Source organism: Diorhabda sublineata, chromosome 4, assembly GCF_026230105.1.
Source record: "Diorhabda sublineata isolate icDioSubl1.1 chromosome 4, icDioSubl1.1, whole genome shotgun sequence".
NCBI lineage: Eukaryota > Metazoa > Arthropoda > Insecta > Coleoptera > Chrysomelidae > Diorhabda > Diorhabda sublineata.
Window position 1 is genome coordinate 27,021,327 of NC_079477.1, and position 24,035 is coordinate 27,045,361.

General features: G+C 33.0%; 2 protein-coding genes across 3 annotated transcripts in view; one reads left to right on the forward strand and one right to left on the reverse strand.

Moving 5' to 3' along the window:
* Positions 1-24,035, reverse strand: part of LOC130443340 (relaxin receptor 2) — a 68,380-nt gene that overhangs the window by 24,795 nt on the left and 19,550 nt on the right. The window contains exons 7-10 of the mRNA XM_056777910.1: positions 22,657-22,728; positions 22,531-22,602; positions 21,049-21,120; positions 18,861-19,001 (exon numbers count right to left, since the gene is read on the reverse strand). Coding sequence (XP_056633888.1) covers positions 18,861-19,001; positions 21,049-21,120; positions 22,531-22,602; positions 22,657-22,728 — 357 coding nt within the window. The remainder of the gene's footprint in view (positions 1-18,860; positions 19,002-21,048; positions 21,121-22,530; positions 22,603-22,656; positions 22,729-24,035) is intronic.
* On the forward strand, positions 5,987-16,768 carry LOC130443257 (uncharacterized). 2 transcript variants are annotated; one of them, XM_056777796.1, is made up of 3 exons: positions 5,987-6,114; positions 13,772-13,897; positions 16,511-16,768. In XM_056777796.1, the coding sequence occupies exons 1-3, from the start codon at positions 6,060-6,062 to the stop codon at positions 16,708-16,710; spliced, it is 381 nt and encodes a 126-aa protein (XP_056633774.1). In that variant the 5' UTR covers positions 5,987-6,059; the 3' UTR covers positions 16,711-16,768. The 2 variants fall into 2 exon arrangements, with proteins under 2 accessions (XP_056633774.1, XP_056633773.1); XM_056777795.1 differs by lacking the exon at positions 5,987-6,114 and adding an exon at positions 10,923-11,153.

Below are 24,035 nucleotides of genomic sequence, written 5' to 3' on the forward strand. Positions count from 1 at the left end.
GAAAGAAATTGTAAAAACAATTGAAGTATAAAAATATCAGCAAGAATAATGATTACAATAATAGAGAAAAGAAGAGAAAAGAATGAGAAATAAAGACGAAGTCACGTTAGAGGAGTCATAATGTGGCTACGGAAGTGGACGAAGCGCAAACTACTCAATATTTACAATTAAAGATAAAAAATATTTGTTATTAGATGAGATAATGAAAAGAGCAAAGATATAGATAAAAAAATCAATATAGCATTAGATCTATAACATAAACACGAAAAAATAAAACTAAGAGCATGATAATAGCAAGTGAAGATGAAGTACATTATAATAAAATAAAGGGTTAACAGAATGAACAATTGGAAAGATTTAACTATCAAGGTTCAACAAAAGAAAATAATGACAAACTAGAGAAGGAAATAAAAGAAAAACTAGGAGAAGTTGATGAATTATTTAATCCAATGAAAGCATCATTCTTTAGGGAAAAGTGCTAGGAAACATCAGCAGAGAAATTGTGAAAATGCTGTAAAAATAAAAAAAGATAGAATAAGAAAAACTTATAAAGAAATATTAGAGATAAAACCAGTTAGAAATGATATAAATGAAGTACAATAGAGATAGTTTTAATGCTCAAAAACAGAACACCACAACAAAATTTCGGATTCAAAATAGCGGATAAAAATATTAAGGATAGAAAGGTATAAATCATAACCCCTGATGAAACAGCCATTCACTCCATTGTAATCTGCCTTAAGCTCAAATCTCAATCGTAACTAGCTAGAAATTAATTATGACCACAAAATATACAGGGTGTTTCAAGACTTTATTCGAAAAATCAGGAGTGAGTTATGAATTTTCAATTGATGATTATGTACGTCCATGTAGTCTTTCCAACGGAATATTTTCATAGGGACAACCTGTATAATCTAAATATAGTAAAAATAAATTTTTCAATCTATTTTTAAACAAAAAGGTACTCTTTGTTCAACTCGATAAAATGGTACATGCCAAAGAGACATTCTGAAGAAACATATCATAAATTGTAATTATTTATTGAAAATATTTATAGGAGGCATTAAAACACAATCAAATATTTTTAACTGATCTGCATAATGTCGAATACCTACATAAGGAAAAAATTAAAATGTAGTTACCTGTAGATAGATAATATATTACAATTGTATAAAATTTGGGTTATTTTTGTGGGTTATAAAATTATTACTGAATATTCGAAATAGTAGCAACATTATTTCTTTAATTAAGTGTATACTAATGGTAAAAAATTCAAAGAATACAGAGTATTTCTAACACCTTAACCAACTCACTTCTAAGCTACAAGCATAAATTTTCATAGAACGTCGAGATCAATTATAATTAAAACTGTTCCATTCATACAAGTGAGAAGCCTATCAATAGAATTCGATAGAACGAGGAAATAAATGTTTGTATTGCTGCTGAAACCCGTGATCCTTATTCAAGTAAACAAATTTCTGAATAAGTTAACGTTATAGAAGTCGATTTCGACACGAAATGATTACTGTTACTTTCCCGTATGATAAATGATAAATCTACGTTTTTGATACACCGTAAATTTAAACCGTCTATCCTGAAATATTGGTCTAGGGAAAATAAACACCTGTGCGTCAACAAAAACAGGATTTTTCGAGGACTATATCGTAGAACCCTTCTGGATTAAAAATCAACTTTCAATTCTATCACTATTTGAAGACCAAACGAGAAACCTGATGAACGTTCAAAAACAAAATGTTAAATTTCAATTAAGATGCTTACGTACTTATTTATTGTAATTTTTTTATAGTGTAACATTCCTTTTTAAAAATACTACTCTTAAAATCACTCAACCATCTGCTGTTTAAGTACAAAACGATAAAAGTCCAAAAAATCGAAGATCTTCTAAATTTTAGAAGAGCCATATTCAATTTAGATAATTAACGAGGAGTCCATTTTTGTTCAAGGTTATTTATTGTTAGAAAAAACAGCATTGATGAACAATAACAAAAAATTCTAAATACCTTTCAAACGAGGTATCACTTGCCATAAGGTCCCATTTAATATTATTAGTTTCAGTTACCTGGTGAAGTCAACAATGTCTATTTTGTCACCTGATACCTCTAGTAGAAACAAAAGTGAAATTTTCACTCTCCAAATTCCATCAGTCTAATTATCACCGTACGAAATAGAAGAGGGGGAGATTTTTTTGAGAAGCCCTGTATATACTTCAATCGCTAATTATCTGTGACTGCTATTATTATTTATATTTCTGAGAGAACAATATAGACCTGCACGGAATGAATGATAATTCGTAAAATTTTTCAAATTTTGGTCTTTATTTGATTATAGCTTACAATAAACGTGATTTATATCCTAAGTTTTTTTTTGGCTATGGCGTCATTACCACAAAAGCCCTTTCTTATCGTGTAGTACATTTTCGTAGATGGCTATTATAGAAATTTCAGCCGGATCGGTTCGCCATGTAAACCGACTCCTTCAATGCAGACTGTCAAAAATTGGTTTAACGACCCACACATCGGTTTTTGGTAAGCCATGTCCAGGTGCCCCAATTATTACCATTATAATGAAATTGAAAAACCGCCGATTGAAGGTGCGTGAGATGGTTGAAACGATAGGCAAATCAAAAGATAGCGTGGGTCATATCCTGTATGAAATTTCCAGCATGAGAAAGCTGTCGGCTGCTTTTGCTCACTACGGACAACTTTAAGCGATATTCGAAAGGAATTTTTGCCTAATTTTTTGGCAGTCGACGACACATGGATCAACTGCTACACACCAGAGATAAAGGGACAATCGGAATAGTGGATTTCATTCAGCTAACCTGCTCCAAAGAAGGCGAAGACTGTCGAAAAGGCGACTGCTACCGTTTTCTGGTATTCACGACAAACATACATCAATTAACTGGAGATAAAACGGTCACAGGGTATCTGAACTGTTGCTATATCCAAATTTGGTTCAGTGCGTCTTTTTTTAGTATCCAAACTTGAAAAAGTCATTTTCTGGACAGAAAGTTGAGCCGATTGGAGGAGGCCTACTTTGTACACTTTTATAAAATGTTTGAATCACCACTATGTTAAGTGTTTTGATCTAAAAGGAGACTATATTGAAAAATAAATCGTCATTACTTCAAAATTTTTGTTTGTCTTCCTTGTATGTTTTCTCGATTTAAATCGTAAGATTGAATTCTATAAAAAAGCTAAATCATCATCATCGATTTCATTCCAACAATAATGGTGAGTATTTTGTCTCGCACTTTATTTAACCTCAAAATGATTTATTTCTGTCAGTTAATCGACCACATTTCTCCAGAAACGCAACTCATTTTTCTTTTTTAAACATATAAAAACCTTTTCCAGAAAATTGGTTTTTCACAGAAGTCACATTTAAAGTAATTCATTTGAATAGTTCCAGCCTGTTTCTTTTGGTTCCTTTACAAAAATAACATTCAATATCTGCAACCATCCTTGATCTACACGAAAAAAGGACAAAATATCATCTGCATCAAGTAAAATACTTGATCTAAATGAATTGATATAAAAGATTTCAAAACCTCAAACACATGAAAAATGATTAATAATGTTAATATTATACAACTTGAAATTATTTTTGATAAGCCATACATTCTATAGCCTTCCAATATAGAAAGGTCCTTCACGTAATTCATTCAAAGAATTATATCTGTTTTCGATCGCCCAGCACGGCAGTAGTTCAAACACAAGGGCAGGTCTCACAGCATATCTGATGACATTAAAATGTTCAAGCCAAAAAGCGCCTGATTGACTTTTCAAATGATATCGACCGGTAATTTCAAGTGGGGCACAAGGGGCCTATGTGCTTAACAGTCCTTGGCCTCTCGCTGTCCTACTATGTAGTATACGATCATAGTATGAACTATCCCATAGAAACAGTTTGGAGTAAATTAAAAACAAAACCACGCAAGCATATTTGTTTAACTAACGAAATAAGAAAAAAAAAATTCTAATCTACCAATGTAACGCCTATAGGATATAATGGAGAGATGGCGGTCAGTGGGCAATGCCGGTCACGTTAAAATCTTAAACTTGCAAAAACATTCTGCTACTAATATTGCCATCTAGTATGGGGCCGAGTAAACTTGTTTACCAAGCGGCGCCATTTTGCATCGCGCGTAGTGAGCTTGACAGTTGTGTAAAAGTACGGAAGTTTTTTGTTTTTATAAAATCAAAAATTTAGTTAAAGGTAAGCTTAAAGTGATTTATACCATTGAATATATTTTTAAAAAATTCGGTACTATACATTTACTATCCTATCCTATATATTTGTTAGGTTTTGTGTTAGGTTTTTCGTGACAAACAAAAGAAACTGTTTTCATATTTTGGGGTTATGGCAATCATTATAAGAGAGCAATACCGGTCAATGGTCGCTATTACCCCGTATGTATTTATAAGATATCTTATTATTAATTTATTTGTAAAATAATGTCTCATTTTCCACTTATTTTTATACTTAGTTTGATGCAGCGACACAAGGAAAGAACCACAAAGAAAGGAAAAAGGACAAAATAGTAGTGAGATAAAGCTATTGAAGCCGTTAGTGCTGGAAATTATTTAAGATTAACAGCCAAGAAGTTCGGCATACCCTTCAGTACGCGACAAGATCGGATAAAGAAGAATGTGTTTGGTTAATTGTAGGAGAAAAGTTCATTTAAAAAAATAAAGATGATATAAATAAAACTTCGCTTTATTTTGTTTTACTACATGTAAGAAGCAAACCTTTGTTAATTTTGAATGATCGGTAATACCCCAACAGTAGACCGCCATTACACGCACCATAGGATAATAGCGGTCAATGATGGGTTTTACAAAATGATTGAAAATATTAAACCCGTGATAGATTGATAATTTGCTCGATATATATATTTAGTCCACTACATAGGCTCTGTAAATGAATGCCGTAAGTCCTTAAAATCAATTGAAAAATGGATCGATGCTCAATTAACCGCCATTTCCTCATCTTACCCTAATATCTCGAGAATTCCAATTCCGAAAAGTCTTGTTTTCTAGATTAATACGTTGATGAATTTTGTTTTTTATATTGTTCAAAGCAGTGATTCCCAAAGTGGTCCAGGTGTATCCTCAAGGGTCCACGGGAAACTCTACAACAGGAGTGTACTTGAATTTCCATAGTTAGGATATGCTTTTTTGATAATATTGTTACTAACAAGTTCGTAAAAGGGGACCGTAGGGCGGCCATGTGTAGCTACAATGGAAATTTTTAATTTGGTGAAGGCGCATATGATGGCATTCGTTTGATGTATACCAAGCGGTTTATTTACATTTTTTCTTTTGAATAATTTTCAGGAAAGTCTATTCATTTATTTGTTTTGTTTATTTTTGTTTTAAATCTAGAGATTTCTTTTTGGAGTAAATGATGTAGCGCATTTAGTTTAGTTTTAAATAAATAAATAAATTATCATAAGTTAAGTTTTTTATATAGATTGGTAATAAATTAAGAAAGTAAGAGACAGTGTTTATGAAGCTCCCCCACGAATAGAAAGAGTGTAAATAAATACGAAAAACGTTACAATATGGAGTAAATGTAACAACTAAAGCTAGTAATAACTATTTTGAAATAGTTTACGAGGTTTACGAGGAAATAAAGTTTAGGATTTGAAGCAATGAAATGATGATCAACAGTTGTTTTATTTATTGGACATAATGTGTCAAATAGAATATGATTGCGACTGATTCAAATTTCTTATTTTAATACAATTTAGCGATTCTACAATGGTATGATGATGAAGACTGCAGAATCCTTTGTTTTTATTAATTTGACCGTATTTTTTGTTTCTTCAAGTAAGGATATAATTAGTATAAAACAATTAATAATTTGAACACCACCTGTATTTGGAAAAAATTTGTTTTTTGGTTAACAAGCTTCACAATGATAAATATGAAGTTAATAAATACGTTAATTACTGTAATTAAAAATGATAACATTTCATTCTATTGGCTTTCAAATTTACGTATATACATTCTACGTTTAACGTTTTTTTAACAATGCATCGTTTACGTATTTGTTTCATATTTTTTCTAGTTCTGCATATGCGATATGGTAAGTTTAACTATATTTTGAGTTTGTATTTTATACTTTTTTTAGTAAATATTTAAATTAATAAATATTTAGTTACTAATATTTCTCGAATCTAAATTATTATAATTTATATTATGATAAAAGATTGTGAATTGTCTTAACATATGGATAGATTATTCAAAAACCGCTCGAAGTTGCGTTATCAGATAGTTTTTCAAATAATTTATTCTGTTATTTCAAATAAACTAAAAAAAAAAAATTCTTCATGCTAGTACAATAATAAACTGAAGAAGCTTTTTTAAAATTTTTTTTTAGAATCTAGTTTTTATTATAATCAAGTCGGGCTATCGTGGAAACCATTCTATTAAACCATGCTTTCCGAACCCTCTTCTGCGACACACTATATTATTATTATCTTTCTTTAGAATATTGGAATGGATTTTTTTTATATTAGATGAGTTAGGATGTAAAGGTCATGAAATGTCTTCACCTATTTATCTATTGAACACCCTAGACTGTTTCTGAGCAAGTAGCATAGATTTTATTTGTCTATATTCGAGGATATATTGAATTCTTAGCCTACTATAAAACCAAACAAAATTTCAATATCAAAATATTTTATTACTCAACATATTCTCCTCTTAATTGGATGCACAGTTTCTATTACCTCATCGCTGGAAGAAAATTTATGACTTTTTAAACTTTTTTTCAGTTGAGGAAAGAGATGATAGTCGGACGGACTCAAATCTGGGGAATAAGGGGGGTGTTCAAAACCTAAATCACGAATTTTTTGTATGGCAGCATGAGGTTTGTGTGCAGGGGCATTGTCCTGCAAAAACAAAACTCCTTTGGATAGCTTTCTGCGTCTTTTCTATTTAATTTTTTCCCGTAGAGTGGTCAGTAATGTCGAATAGTAATCTCCAGTTATTGTTCTACCCTTATCCAAAAAATCAATCATGATTATTCCATGGCAATCCCAAAAAACTGAAGCAAAAACTTTTCCAGCAGATTTTTGGACACGAAACTTCTTAGGTCTTGGAGAACCAGAGTGTCGCCACTCCATCGATTGTTGCTATGTTTCTGTATCGTAGAACTGTACCCAAGTCTCATCCATAATAAGAATTCGGTTTAAGAAGTCAACATTTAAATATTTGGGGAGCGATTTTGCAGTAATTTTTCTCATGTCCAAATTGACGTGAACTATATGATGAACGCGTTCGTCTGAAATATTCAGTGCTTCAGATAACCGTTTCATTTTTTCACATTTTATGGGTTGCTGACTTTTTGGGACACCTTTGAGGGTTACATATAATAAAGTAATAGAAATATTTAGAATTATCCAATTCAAATAATGAGACTCGGTCTATTTGCAAATGTGAATACGTTAAAATAGTTATTAAAATAGATAATTGATTGATAGAGATTACAAAATGTTTTGGCAGTCTTCTACTGTACATTTTGAAAACATCTGGATTTGATTTGTAGAATCGCAGGGGCGATGTCGATACAAATTTTATTCGTATTTTAAGTATTATTTTTTCAGTTTAATTGTTAATTTAGTTATTAAGTGGAGTAAACGCTGGAATTTATTATTCGGGAAGAACTACAAAGCTCTAAATGAGGTTTTTATTCACCAATAATTTAGTTGGATTAATCTTCTTCTTGTGTCAATCTCCTCATATCTTCAGACTTTGAGAATTTCAGATATTTGTGTCTCATATTTTCAGATATAACTAATTTGGGATAATCGTAATCTTTTAAAGCTTCTAAATTCTCTAGATTTAATACAAAGTAAAAATAATAAGATGGCCAAACGACGGTAAGATTGTTAATAACTTTTACTGTGGGAAATACTTTATAATAGGTCTCACGAAACTTATCTGCGATTAAATGCCTATTGTAGAGTTATTAGTTTACGAATATTTTTACAGTGACTATTGGAAAATCTTCATATTGTATCGAAACGATTTCCACTACAAAACACGTTTGCGGCATTTTTTATTAGAAAAAATACTTCAAAAAGGCAATAAAAGGAAAATACCATTATAATCATAATCTTTACATACTACTTATACGGGATGATAATCTTTTTGTCCATAGACGACATATTAAACAGTTGTTGACATGACTTATTCCAAATTTTTCATTAAAACAAACAGTCTAACAGTAATGACTAATGGAACGAGATTTTTTTATGGAATCCATGTTTTAAAACCCGATTTATGCGACATTTTGATATCTTATAAACTACAAAATATATCTTAAGTTTATCATTACATAGCTTCATACGAATCTTCCATGATTTGAAACAGTGCTGGAAGTATTCCTCTGACAGCTCGAACAGGACACGTATCGCCTTCTCATTCACTGCTTCAGTCGACAATTCTCTTGAATAATTGTTGGTTTTAAAGATCGCTTTCATTTTTTTTTTTGATTGTCGAGTAATCCAATTTAGCATATTGTTATTTCGACTTTTGTCGCCCCACGTTGGCGTCAAATTGTTGTTTATACACGCTTCAGGATTTATCCAGTTTCGGATTTTTCTTTATCCACTTACCGTAACTCTCAGTTTAGATTTTCCGGTAACTACTTATACTTTAGAATTTCTTATTTATTTTATAACTGACCACAATCTTTATTTTTCCCGCCTTTTATAGTTTTTTTCAACGATTGTCACTTTTTTCTATTATTGATATTATTGTCCTCCTAGTATGTAATTTCGGATGGCGTTGCGGCTTGAGGACTCAAATTTAAATTGTCCAAGAGTTTTTCAAAATGCAAAAGTGTCGATCTTTTCTTTGATCTTTATCAAGGCTAAAAATATAAGGTACATTATAACTCAAACGTTGATGAAGATAAACAAGTAAATGTGTCTTAACTGACGTCTTCATAAAGATCAAATGAAAGATCGAAACGTTGGGATTTTGAAAAATTCTTTTATTTGAGACCTCAGACCACAGCACCCTTCGAAATCACTTTTTTTAATTATGTTCTTTTACGATGTCTGTTTTTTGTAGTACATCAAGAGTACACTCCTGCACTTTCTTCTTTTTTTTTATACATAATTATTAGGTTACAAAATGTAATGACAATGTAAGATTCAACATCAATTTATAGGTTATATATGATTATGTTAATGTTGATTCATCTTCATAATTATTAATTCTATGTACAGAGATATTCTTTATTTAATATTATTATAAAGTTTCTCACTGAATATACTTTTTACACCACCACTACACCAATACTAACAATTACACTGTCTGACGCACATTTCGATAACCGAGTTATCGTCTTCAGAGACTGAAGGTAAAATAAAGTTTCTCACTCTATAAATTTTGCTATAACAGTGTTCCAATTATTTGTTTTTCTGTTTTTATTATTATTTTTCATTCCAATATTATTCCAGTTAAGTTTCATCTACTTCCAGCTTATTTTTTTCCAATATAAATTGTATCTTTATTTTTGGGTGTTTTGATGTCAACTGGTTCTCTAGTTATTTCGGGAGTTTTTCCTTTCTAACTGTTGTATGTAGGGATTCTTTACATGCAAGACGATAACCCATTTAATTATTGCTTTAATCCAATGATAAATATTGTTTTATGAACTTCACGCTACAATAATACACTTCAACACTTCACTTCACTTCACACTTCAACAGGATCCTAGTATAAGTTTCTAGCGTGAGTCTGTACATGATCTAGAACGATATGGCATGCAAATTGATTGTTTTGTTTTATAAATGGGTCAGGAGAGGAATAATCGATCAACCCTTGTATCTTCCTTAAAGTAAATTTAAAAAAAAATATTTTCAGTTTATAACGTTGTTGAAAATAATTCCGTATCCATAAAGGAGAAAATCACTCTTGCAACTGTTGGGAAAACTAAAAGTTAATTCAATAATCTTTCTTTATATATATTGAAGAGATAAAAAGCTTTCTGGCCTACTATCAATTCCGCCTTCTAACTAATCCTGCTTTCGGGATAATATGACCGGGTTAACCAGGATATAATAGGAGCAAGAGACGTGGGGAACTAGAGTGGAAGATATAAATCTTGATGTATTAAAATGTTATTGGTAGTTTGCATTTAGAACATGGTTGTATTGAAACTATTCTAGTTTAGGAATATTTTTCTTGATAAAGCATCTTAATTTTTAGTTTCTTTTGATAGAAAATTGGTTTCAGAAAACAGGCTAGTATATGTTATTATTGTATGTATGTAGATTTCCACTAAATAGTCATCGTATTTCGAAAGTCTTCCAGCTTTCATTTGAATCCTCGCAATAATTAATACGAAGCAATAGCAGTGTGATTCAGAAAAAGGAAGCCGTATGTGTACAACCACTTCAAATCCAAACCGACATTTTTGAAGTAAGACTTTAGTAACAAAGAAACATTAGTTGTTTGTTGTTTATAGAGAAGTAAATAGAATGCTAACGCTATTTTCTAGAGTACGAATAGTGGAAAAATTTTGTACACCAGTTATGTCAAAGATATGACACAAGGGCCGCTTCCGGCCCTAGGCCGTATCAATAAGGCCCACGATTGCAATGTGTCACAGAAAGAAGAATAACGTTTTTTAGAGCTTTTAGATTTCATTCTACACCTCTACGGATGTTTTAAATACTCGTACTCTCAAGTCTACGGACGTTTATAAGTAATTTCAACGGCAGCGCGTGCCTAGACAAGCAGGAGAGAAAGACAGTAGCAGCAAGCGGAAATATTATTTTTGTCGAGAACGATAGAATCTTCCACGCGCTTCGAGTCTAGACTAGAACCTTTCTGAACCATATAAAACGAGTGCGACGGCGTAACGTGAGTCAGTTGAGTCGAATAATAGAAGCGATACGGTTGGAGAAGGATTTTAATTGTACTGCAAAGTAGTGAAGGTATTGTGCATTTGTTTATGTGATGCGCATGCGATATCTATCTATAATTGTGTCGAGTTCCATAATTGTTACGATTTTGGCATAATGTCACAAAAACGTAAAATTGATAGTGAGTGCAGAGCTTTACAGCCTAAATGGGAAATTGCATATTTTTTCATGGAATGGAAAGGTAAATCACTGTGTTTGATTTGTAATCGAACAGTTGCTGTTTGTAAGTAGTTTAATTTGAAGCGACGATATGATGAGAAACATATCAAGTCAAAACTCGATTGTTACACTGAAAAGAATCAACACATTGTCATCTAAAAAATCTAAACTTCAAGGTCAACAATTCATATTTACTAAAACTAATACAGAGAGCGAAGATGTCCTGAAATCAAGTTTCATTATTGCATTAGAAATCTCGAAAAGATCGAAACTTTTCACTGATGGTCATTTTATTAAAGACTGTACGTTGAAATTGGCCGATGTTTCATTTCCATCTCAAAATTCAATAATTTAAAATCTTTCGCTCTAAGGAAACACTGTTGCTTCAAGGATAAATGATTTATCTCAAAATTTGGTTCAGCTGAAGGAGAAAATTAAGGAATTTACAAACGTTTCTCTGACTGTTGACAATAGCACTGATACTGTTGATAGAGATCAACTTGCTGTTTTTATACGAGGTATTAACAGTAACTTTTAAATAACTGAAGAACTATTAAAGTGCGTCCCATTGATAGGTACTACAACACCAAATAATATTTATTCTGCAATTGAGCATTTGATAGTTCAATATAAACTCGACTGGAATATACTTAGCAGCACAACTACGGATGGCGCTCGTGCTATGGCTGGCAAACATTCGGGCGTTGTAACTAAATTAAAACAGAAAATATCAGGGAATTTTGTGGGATTTCTCTGTATAATTCATCGGGAATCATTACCATCCAAACATTTGCAAATGGACCATGTCATGCAACCTATAATTAAAATTGTAAATTTTATAAGAAGCAGAGGATTAAATCACCGACAGTTCAGGCGATTTTTACAAAATTTGGACGAAAAGTTTTTCAATGTTCCTTATTTCACCGAAGTTTGTTAGCTCAGTCGAGGAGTAGTTTTAAAAAGATTTTTTGCAATACGTGACCCTATTCAACCTTTCATGTTAGACAAAGGCAAACAAATTGATTATGACAATGACTGGTGGATTGATTGTGCCTTTTTGGTAAATATGAATAAATAGTTTACTGATCTTAATACAAAGTTACAGGGTAAAAATATGATTGTCACTCAAATAATGTATTCATATATTCAAGCCTTTGAAACAAAGTTGAGGCTGTGGGAAAATCAGCTAAAAAATTAAACTTTGTACCATTCCCTCTTTTAAAATCATTTGGCACAGTGAACCAAAAAAATTGGATGAATATTCTCAACTTCTGCAAAATTTGATCACGGAATTCAACAATCGTTTTGAAGACTTTCACACAATTAATGTAATGAAATTCCCAATTTTCAACAATCCATTCAATTTTGAAGCTTCAGAGGCATCAGTTCATTTGCATATGGAGTTCATAGATCTTCCATCGGACAGTATTTTGAAAAAAAAATTCAATGCGATTGTCGCTTACATTTTATACACAATATTTTAAGAGATTGGAATTAAAAAAGCATGCAGCACGCATTCTCTGCATGTTTGGTAGCACCTATTTATGTGAGCAGATGTTTTCCGTCATGAAAATAAGAACAAACATCGCACAAGACTTACGAATGAATATCTCCAAGCAATTCTTAAAATAACTACAACGAATATGATACCTGACATCAATGAGCTTGTCAAACACAAGAAAAGTCACGTATCTGGATCCTCGAGCTCAACATAATTACCTACCATCTTTTATAATTTATAATTATATGATTTTTAACAACCGTAGATTATATACTTATATGATTTAATAAATAAAATTTTATAATAATTCAGTTAATTTTTTTTTATTTTCAATCTGGCCCGTCTACGAATCCAAAATTTAATATATGGTCCTCTGCAAAATTGAGTTTGACACCTCTGTTGTACACAATAACTAAATGTCTCTTTTTTCTGATAAATACTTTTTTACTGTGTTTTTAAAAATAACAGGATATATTATTTTTTAGACTGTATCTTTTCATAATTTGCCAGCTTAATTTTTAAACATCTTCATTCTGGTGGCAACGGAACATAGATTGTCTGCCCCCATTGTAAAAACTTTGATGTAATCACTCATCAACATCTTGTTTTATGTAAATTTGGCAGACTAATAAGCAAATAGTACTTCTTTTCCATTTTTACTAATAACTTAGAAACATTCCATCACTTTAATAAGCAGATCCTGCAGTTTTAACAAAAAACATAGATTACCGCTACCGCCAGGTAGCCCAGACTCTAACCAAAATATCAAGAAGGACGGCATATAAAAAAATCAGCTGAACTAAAATTCTTGCTTTCTAAACGTTGCCAGCTCCCAAACTATAATTGGTATCAACAACCTGTTTTATCATTTCCGTATTAATCCTTAAAGAAAGACGTCTAAAGTTGTTGATCCGGGCATATAGCTGGATTAGTAGATTTAATTGCTCTGTAATTATAAATTGTAACTTGTCGGTAAACGTTACCCTTTTTTGTAGTGTGAACATTTCGGTTTAAATGATTTAAGTGTGTTTATTTCGAGACACCGCACTACATTTAATGCCTCGCGTATAATGGAATTGAAAGATTATAATTTTCAGGTTAATATTGGAAACAAGAATAACTTTGGTTGAGTTTTTCAGGCTATGCAAGTTTCAAATGTTTCTCATGCGTTGGTGGGCCAAACACGAAATGTGCGCGAGAACTAAGTCAAGACGAAACGGAAAATTGTGAAACACAATGTTTTGAAACATATATAGAGTATCAAAGTGAGTTATTTTCGATAAATCAAGATTATGAAAATCAAATAACTTTTATTTCGATATAAAACGACCTTCACCGAGATGTTTATTTGATGCCTAGCAAGTTTCAGTCCAGATTATGATTAATTAATAATTATAAAAGTTTTTTTTTTTAAATATTTCACCGGTTTTATTATTAGATAAATTCCAACCCAATCGAAAGTATGAATCCCGTAGAATATGTAAACGTTAGTTTTTCTATTTTCCTATAAAGTGGATTTATTTGCAGATCATCTCACTACACTTTTGCAGCCACTAAGTCCCGAAATATATCTAGCAGTATAGCAAAACTTAGCAATTTCAATAAACACAAGAAGTACACAGTGAAATAAAATTACTAAACCCGAAAGAAGAACCGAGCTCCGACCGCCAAAATGCTGAAAGAATTGCCACAAAAGGGGGTGGTAATGCTAACATACATTTACAATGCAATTCTAAGATTCGGATACTGGCTAAAATCTTATAAAGTTGCACAAATCATATTAATTGGTAAACCAGGCAAAGACCCGACTAACGTGTCATCTCACCGTCCAATAAGCCTTTTACTCACAATGTCCACACAATTCTCTGCCATCAATTTGGATTCCGACACAAACATTCTACATCGAAACAAGTTCATCGACTCACGCAGAAAATAAACAGCTGTCGAAAACAAAGAATACTGCTCTGCTGTTTTCCTCGATATCGGACAGGCTTTTGACAGAGTGTTGCAGAGGGCTGCTATATAAAATTGAAACAGCTCTGCCCCCAAACTACTACCCACTAATGAAATCTTACCTAACCAACAGAACCTTCTAAACAAAAGATAATGAGGAAAATTCCTAACAGTTTACTATAGCAGCAGGGGTGCCACAGGGTAGCGTACTAGGTCCGCTATTTTACATACTGTATGCATTAGATATACCAGAGACACAGTATACAACAACAGTCATTCTCTCTACTGATAAATTACAAACCAATTACAAAAGTGGATACAAAAATGAAGGATTAAAGTTAATGATACAAAATCAGTAAATGTAATATTCAAGCTACGTAAGGCTACATGTCCTCCAATTAAGTTAAATAATACATGTAGATAGTGCTAAATACTCAGGAATCCACCTAGACAAAAAACTGGAAGCATCACAACACAAAAAAAAATAACTTGATATAAAACAAGAGAAATACATTGGTTGAAAGGGGGAAAGTCCAATTTCTCATGTAAAAACAAAGTCCTTATCGACAAATCTGTCATTAAGTCTATATGGACATATGGAATAGAGCTGTGGGATTGCGCTTCCAAATCTTATATAAATATTATTCAGAGATCCCAGCTTAAAATACTAGACAATGTACAAGAAATTATCTGAACACCACGAAACTATAGAAACCTACCCAACTCTACTACTAGAGGAGTTGTTAACGCCAAGAAACGCAAAATGACTGAAAAAAAGTTGGCCAATAGACCTAATATGAGGTACAAGAGGTTACATCACTGAATGTAAACCTCACTAAGACATTAGATGTCAGATTTTCTAACACTCGCAAGCAAATTAACCCATAGGATGTATCAAATATTCCGAAACAAAATCTCCAGTTTTCCTTTTCAATGTATGACTAAAGTCATCAGTACCAAAGACGAGAAGAAGAAAGTATTATTGAAAATGGAACGAGACGTTATTTGGACGACATTTATATATTGACATATTAAATTGAACGGCACTGCTATTGGCACTCTTACAGACTCGGAAATTTTTATGGAAACGGATCAGAATGAAGCTTTTTCCGTATATCTAAGTCTTACCGCGTATTCCGAAATCGCCACCCTACACGGAAAAATCCGTGGCCATCATTTTAACCTCATAGACCCGGACATTTTCATAGAAACGGATCAGAATTACAGGGAACGTAGCGACGACATAAGGCAAAAATGCAGAGTGGAAAATATTAACGAATGGGTACTGAGAAAGCGCGAATGGGACGAACACATAAGTAGAATGAACAAGGCAAAAATAGTAAGGATAGTACAAGACAAAACTCACCACTGGGGAGAAGAAGTATGGGAAGCCCACGAACAAAATGGAGTGATAATCTTACCATCAATTGAAGCAATAGGTATGCTGCGAAGAATCCACAGGCAATCTGCCTAAAATGGAGTAGGAAGAAGAAGAAGAAGGATCAGGGTGAAGCTTTTTTCCGAGTCTTACCATATGATCCAGCATCAGCACCCTCCACGGAAAAAAACCGTGGTCTAAATTTTAATCTTAGAAACAAAAAAAAATTAAAACTTAGCTAACCCAACCTAACCTAACCTGACCTAACCTAACCTAACCTAACATAATTTAACCGAACCTAACCTAATCATCCGTATCCAATTGCCACAGATATTAGTCACTCGTAACGTTGTGCAGATACAGATAGAGCTTCACTCGGCTCATTTCTTTAAAAATGTCCGTGTCTCTATGGTTGAAATTAGAGTCACGGATTTTTCCATGGAGGGTGCCAATAGAAAATTGAATATAAAATATGTTTCACCAAATAAGCATTTCGGTGGTGGTCATTATATATCGGGATCCTAAACTATTACATTATTTGTTTAAGGTGGTGTATTTCCGTTGGTAGAACGTAGATGCTGGGATAAACCTGCAAATACTAATAAACGGAATTATTGTGAATGGTTACCATCTCAATCAAGAATTTTAAACACCAACGCTACAATAAAAAGTTGTTCGACTTGTGAGTCATCTAAATGTAATAATAACCAAAAACTTGCTCCAGTAAAGCCGACCTGCAAAGCCTGATATTGTTTTTAGAATGTTTATTCATTTTATGTAAAATATCAAATATATTTGAAACGTATCTATAGTTTCATTTCATTATTTATGGTTCTGTATTGCAATATTCCCCAAACTTTATGTTCAAGGTACACCTACGAAAAGGTAAATTTTTAAAGGTACACCACAAACAAAAAACATTATTAAGTAATATTCATCATCATTTGATTAATAATCATCGAAACAATATTTATTATTAACCAATAAACGTCTTTTAAATTATAAGAAAGGTATTTAATGCGAAACATAATCTTGTTCAATCAAGCATAGATGGTCTAAATTTGGAGTAATGTTGACGCAGCAGCTCTCATCTCTTCGTCGATCGTTTTGAGGCTTTCTTCTTTTTTTTATTTTAGTAAGAGTCGAAAATCCTAATTCACATAAATAAGTCGTTGTAAATGGCATAAGTATTGCAATAGTATGCACACGTTTTTCACACATATCCAAAAATGTAATAAATCTGTTTCTGAAAACTTTAATTTCAACGTGCGATCCGTTTTTATTTCCAACAGTTCTTTCTGCTCTTTTATTAGTAAGTGTCCAAAAAGAATGTTCTCGGAGAATGGATTTCGAACCCAGTCCATAGGTTGCAGATCAATCTTAGGAAAATAGAAATTCATTTTCTTTGGAAGAAGTTGCAAGTTTTTGACAATCAAAGCTTGAACTCTTTTTTCCGGATTAGCTACCATGACATTAGGGAACATTTCATTATTACCATAGATAGCGCAACTGATCCTTAGTTCCAATAAAGCTCGAAAGCTTTTAATTTTATCTAACGATTTTGAAATATTGGAATTTCCGCCTTTCATTTTTTTATTTAGTTCATTTAAGTGAGCAAATATATCTGCTAGATATGCAGGCCATCCTTCTTTTTTACACAGATACGCATAATCTGAGCCCTGGGACTGCAAAAACAAACGACAGTCTCATTTTTTAACTCATAAATTCGGGAAAGTAGTTTCCTGTGAAAAAACCATCATATTTTTAAAATATGATTGATAATCTTCCCCATTTCTTGACATACTGCATTAAAGAGACGAGAGGTCAGCTGTCGCGACTTGTAGTTGATGTAGTTTACGATTTTGATCATTTCTTGATAGTTCCTCTGGTAATGATTTCGTTATAAGAGCTGAGTAAAAAACAATGCTGTTCTTCAATATTAGGATTGTTTTCATCAACCTTATTTATAAAGCCTTTAACTATTCCTGTCATAACTGCTGCTCCGTTTGAGCAAACACTTATACATTTACTCTAGTCCAAATTCTGTTTTTTCCGTTATTTTAGATATTTCTTCACCAGCTGTATGGTTACTCAGTGGCAAACAAAATGTAAAGTCCTCTTTCATTTCACATCCATCAATATATCTAACATTTGAGATGAGATACGCGGGACCACTGATATCAGTAGGCTCATCAACTTGTAGCGCAAAAAATCCATTTACTCTCAATTTTTCAATCAACGTTAGATATGTCATAGATATGTCATTAATTTGAAGTGAAATAGTTTTTACCGATGCAGGTACTTTTTCAATTTCTTTTGCAGCTTCTTAGCTAATCATTATCTTGACAATTTCTTCGCTGACAGGTAAAACAAGTTTCAGCAAGAGAGTACGTTTTTAACTAACATGTTAGCGATCACGTAGCTTGATTTTGTGTTTGTCTGAGGTCTTGAAAGACGAACTCATGAGATTTACCTGCTTCTTCCATTGGTCCTTTAAACGTTTTGTCTTTTTGGGCTACTGATGAGTGTTTAGTGGTTAAATGTCGTATTAGATAACTGGGCGCCACCGAATTATTACCTAAAGTTTCTCTGCACACAAGAAATATTGGGGTTGGACAAGATCCATCCCCGCAATATGTAAAACAGTAGCTTTCGTCATATTTTCGATGGACAATTTTGGTTTTTTTTACGTTTAATGGATTTATCCATTTGTTATAGTATTTATTTTAGGCTTACAACGATAAGAATTATAATAAGCAGCGAAACAAAAGCGTGCGGTGACTTTAAACGGCGCGTACGTACTGATTCGACGAGAGTACGGATAGTGGAGGCGGGAGGCCTCTGCCGTCCGTATACAAACTCTGCTGTAATGTATACAAACAAAGCATTATACTTACAAACTCCTTAATTGTGTTAAATTTGACAACGCTCCTTGTTCTATGTCCTTGATTTTATTTTCCATTAAAGATAACTGCAATACCGACAATTTTGGAAAAGACCCTACTTTGACGTACGCTATTTGATTATTCTGTAAGTACCTAGAATAAGAAGAAATAAAATATCAAAACTAAATAATTCCGCTTCAATCAACTATCTAAAGTACGAGGGCCGGCTTTTTATCAACCTCCGATCTCTCCGTGCCAGCAAAAGAAAGCGGGCATGCGCTGTAGGCTACTGCGAAGCTCTTGCATTACACACTGCACCTTTGTTAACATTCAGGCGTCAGTCGGCGTTGTGCTACAGCCTCGTAAACATGTCCGCCATTATTGATGTTCTCGCCAAGTGTGAATTGCAATAGTGGTGCAGAAATCCATCGGAGAATGAGTTGTGTGTATGGAGATGGTGTTGTGCGTGAATGGTGTCGAAAGTTTAAAGATGGCCGTGATGATGTGCATGATGAAGGGGGCCAAGGACGCAAATCGTTTCAGATGACCTGGTTCAACGAGTTGACAGAATGGTTCAAGAAAGCCGCAGATTCACCATTACTGCTTTGTCTACGGAATTTCCAGAAGTTTCAAGGCCTGTTTTGTAATCTCTTGTTACTGAACGGCTAGGCTACATTGGCGGGAACTTTCTTTGAAGAGGGTATTGTGAAGCTTGTCCACAGCTATGACAAATGTTTCAATTTCTACGGTGATTGAACTTGTCTTTTATTTATAGCCCATCGGAGGTTGAAAAAAAAACGCCCTTCGTATATAAAAAACCAATTTATAATACATAAGAAAACTGGTTGATATTTTATCATTTCTAAACCAGAGTTCAAAAGATAAGAAAGATTTTAAAAAAAAGTTACAAGAAAACTACATATCGTGAGATGGCGCTGCGCTGGTAGTAAAAGTTCATAGTGATTGAAATTGTAAGCCGCTTAGAAAATTGTTCACGTGTGACAATGCGATATCGGGATTCGATTTTTATAGGTATGTGTCCGCATATGATATTCACAGTCGAATAGTTTATGAAGAAGCAATAATGTGACAATCTATAGAGTCATTTTTTTCGATAAAACAAACAAAATATAGGAAACCGTAATATATCAGGCAGTAACCAATTTCTTCAACGACAGAAAGCAACAGGGAACGAGCTAAATAACTGATTTAAAATGATTGTCACTACATGAAATATCGTTAGAACTATAACGTAGATTTACCAATCTGCATCTGCTCGTTTCTGATCTCTTCCACGTTATTTATCCGATAAATATAAAATTACACGAATGTTGTACGTATTTAACATTCCTTCAGCGTTACTATTGTCAAAACTTGACGAAATTTTGTCTTTACTACCTCAAATCAATTATGGAGTATATAACCAACGAATTTAATGTTTACATTATTTTGAGATTTATCCTGATCGATTACTGGAGGCATCGCTGGACCATAAAAGCAGATTGCTAAATCAATGTATATATTTTTGCAACGAGTCGACTACATGCAGACCAAATTTTATTCTCGGTGACTCTTTCCTGTTTCCGAGGTTAAAAGAGTCCTAATCCAATGGTTTTCATCAGAAAGTGTTGCGAAAATATCCATCAAGATCAAGCTCAATGGATTTATATGAAGAAAAGTTCAATAAGTTAGTTTTGCGTTATGATAACTGCTCAAAGAGACATAATGATTTCTTTTTGATTTTTTTATCTATTATTATTTATCTGTACTTTTCGTACATTCGTAAAGGACTAACTACGGGTATTTTAGGTATGCATTTATAAGGGATTGTACTACATTTTACATATTTACTGTTTTTTACTCAATTTATTGAAAAAATTATAAATTATGGTGTTTATTTTTTTCTCTGCAGCTATTGGTTTTAGGAACAAATTTAAGAATGAAAAATATGTATAAATACAACAAGGAGTTCAAGTTATAATTTTATTTCATAAAAGTTGATTTTCAAAATAAGTTTTCATATGAAATATAGTAAGGGGTTACTAATTTCACCCCGTATAATGTAAAAAGTACCCGTAGTTAGTCCTTTGCGAGTGCATCAATGAAATTTTAGGGAAAAAAATGAAAACACAATTTTTTTCACCACCTTTTAAGGGTGGTCTCGTATATCAAAGTGTTAGGTAATCGAATAAATACTTACAATATTTCAAGTCTGTTTAAATGTTGGAATACTTGTAAATCAATTTCTGAAATCTTGTTTCCTCTTAAATCCCTAAAATGATAAAAGCAATTGAGAATTATTTCTCAAGTAAGAGAGTTGAATGACCCTGTAATTTGCGGCGTGTCTACCGAATTTTTCTATCGCAATAAACTTATAACACTTCAAAAACTATCAACGAGCATTGGAAAGCGATTTTCGGATTTTCTAACCTACTCTGAGCAACGCTCAAATATGGTTATGTTCAACACTACGTTTCCATGGTATAGGTTATGGATCCTTTTTGTTTACCATCCGGGTTTGTTTACACAGAAGTCACAGTTGCACATCTTTGTGCGCTCATTCATAAGATCCAGATGTGAAAACATCTGGACGTTGGTTTTCCTGTCAAAAGTGTTCTTTCTTCCGTTTACAATACAAATTTTCTATACGTGATAAACAGGAATCTGGATTTGTTGAGCGAAAGTTTTAGTCTAGAGCTGAATAATTTTTAATTTTAAATAATTCATACAAGATGGAAAGAGCCCATCAGATGAAAGTAAAACTAGAAGATCCAATTATTCCACAGACAATTAAACTCAAGTACCTTTGAAATGAACTAACTAGTTATGGAGATGTATACGACGAGGTGAGAGGTCGTGTGTTGTCTTCAGAAACAAAGGTACGAGTTCATAATGCAAAAATCAAACCTATTATGAGAAAATCAAAAACAAGCAGTCCGCAGGAAAGGAAATTCTCAGGCGGATCTCGGGAAAAAATCCTACTAGACCAAGAAAGAAACGACAACATCAGAAGATCATATAACGTAGACAACATTAATGAATTGAAAAATAATGGAACCAACATATAACAGACGCTAGATAGAGGTGGAGTGACAACCTAGAACCAGTATGAAAGGAAAGAAGTGCCGATAGTCCTATTATAGAAGAAAGAAGAAACTAACCAAAGAGAAGCATGAGGTTTTGGAGAAGAGTGAAGGGCTCAAGCCATCCAGTTACATGAACTATGAAATCTTTCATTGCTATCTCATTAAAAGCAACCAAAGGAATGATCTACGTTTTTTCTTTCAGATATTTTGTCCCAGTGACTGTTAGGTTAGCTTTGACCAAATGACAATCTAAATTTAACTGAAGACCTTTCATATCTGTTAGTCGCTCAAAAAACCTCAAGAGACTTAAATTGAGACAACTATGAATTGGTAGAGCGTTACTTTTATTAGATGTAGAAACTTATAGCTTATGAAGATAAATGATATTGTGTATTAAGCACGATTTGTTACATCCTTTGATTGGTGAAATGAAATGGAGCGAACATTCAACTCTCAAACATCATTTTTCGGTAGAATGAATGAATCTAAATCTAAACTTGATATTTTTAAGCTTTATGCAAACTTATAAAGCATATATAATCCAGAATAAAATTATCTTATTCCTGACTTCTTAATTGATTATAATATAATCTTACAGCTCAAGAAGATGTTCCAAATTTGCAAAAGCCTCTTTATGGATTCTCATAATATCATTGTACATCAGTGATCTACAAAAAGTTTCATGAAAGTTTTGTTTTAATATTAATTTTTGATAAACTTACAAAATGTGCAACTTATTTCTTGGAGGAAAGAGATTATTTGGAAAGATCTTGATGTGATTGTTATCCAAATACCTGCAAATAATACATAAATGTGAAAGTAAGTTTCGCAGTAACAAAAAATAACATTCGTTCCTAACTACAAGATTGATCCTTGTTATAATTCGGAGCTAGTAACTGACAGTTACTTTATCGTAAAGCTTCCTCTTTCGAATGCAGCATCTCTCGCATCTGTAAATATATAAATATCACCGATTTCTCTGACAAAAACTAAAAGAAATATATTTATCGATTCCTCACTTGAATTTGATTCTATTTAGGTAGCAGTATCCTCCATTATTTCTTACAGTAACTTCTCTGCAGCTTTTAGACCTTCGTTTAGTAATAAAAGGTTGTTGCTAGGCCACGGCTATGACCAAAAACAGACTACCAGCACCTAGATTAAAGTGGAGAGCTGCAATCAACTCTGCCTTGTCCAGATACGTTTGCATATCTGTCAAAATTTTATTAACAAGTGGAGAGGATTTGACCTAGCAGATGTATCTTGTTCACCTGGAGGATTCTCCAGTTATAGAGCGATTTGAGGGCTAAGGCGAGGGTGACTGAGAGAACTATAAACGGATTACCAAGCCTATTAGGACAAACAAGGTTTCCTAATTCTGTGTAGAGTCTCCAGCCAGGGATATTTATGGGACTGCGCATCTTTACTAGAATTTTGAGGATCAAACTATCGATCAAAATTACTACTTTCACTTTCCTGCCAAACTTCGTGAAAAAATACAAAAGATACGATCAGAATTGTGGAAAGTCAACTTAAAAGTTCTACACTAAGACAACACGTCAGTTAATTTCAGTTGAAGCGCGGAAGAGTAATGTTTAATTGAGGGTGGAAGATTTTAGGTGCTGTTGCAAACAACGCCCTATGATACTGTAGCTCATTATGCAATATCCTCACTCGATGCCACTTTCTCTCTCTCCCTCCTGTAGCATCTAACGTCTACCTTCATCCAAGAGCTGCACGATGACGCTGTGGCATCACAATGGTTGACGTATGTCCTTCCTATCCTAACCTAACTTAAACTACCTTTCATTCTACTGTGAGGCATGGCAGGGTATTATTTTAAAAGGCTTCCACTAGTTCCCTGTGACATTCCATCAGATTTATCCCTTAGAGAAAAGCTATTTTGATGTGTGTGTACTGCTCAGACCTTACTATCACATATTACAGAGCCATCTGCTGTTTTACTACATACAAATTATCCCTGCAGAACTTTCATATGACACAAACTTGTGATTCTTCCACATTTAAGTACAGTTGCCATAACTTATGACCCAATCTTTGTATGTAAAAGTGAAAAGTTAATTAAACTTTTTTTTAGTAG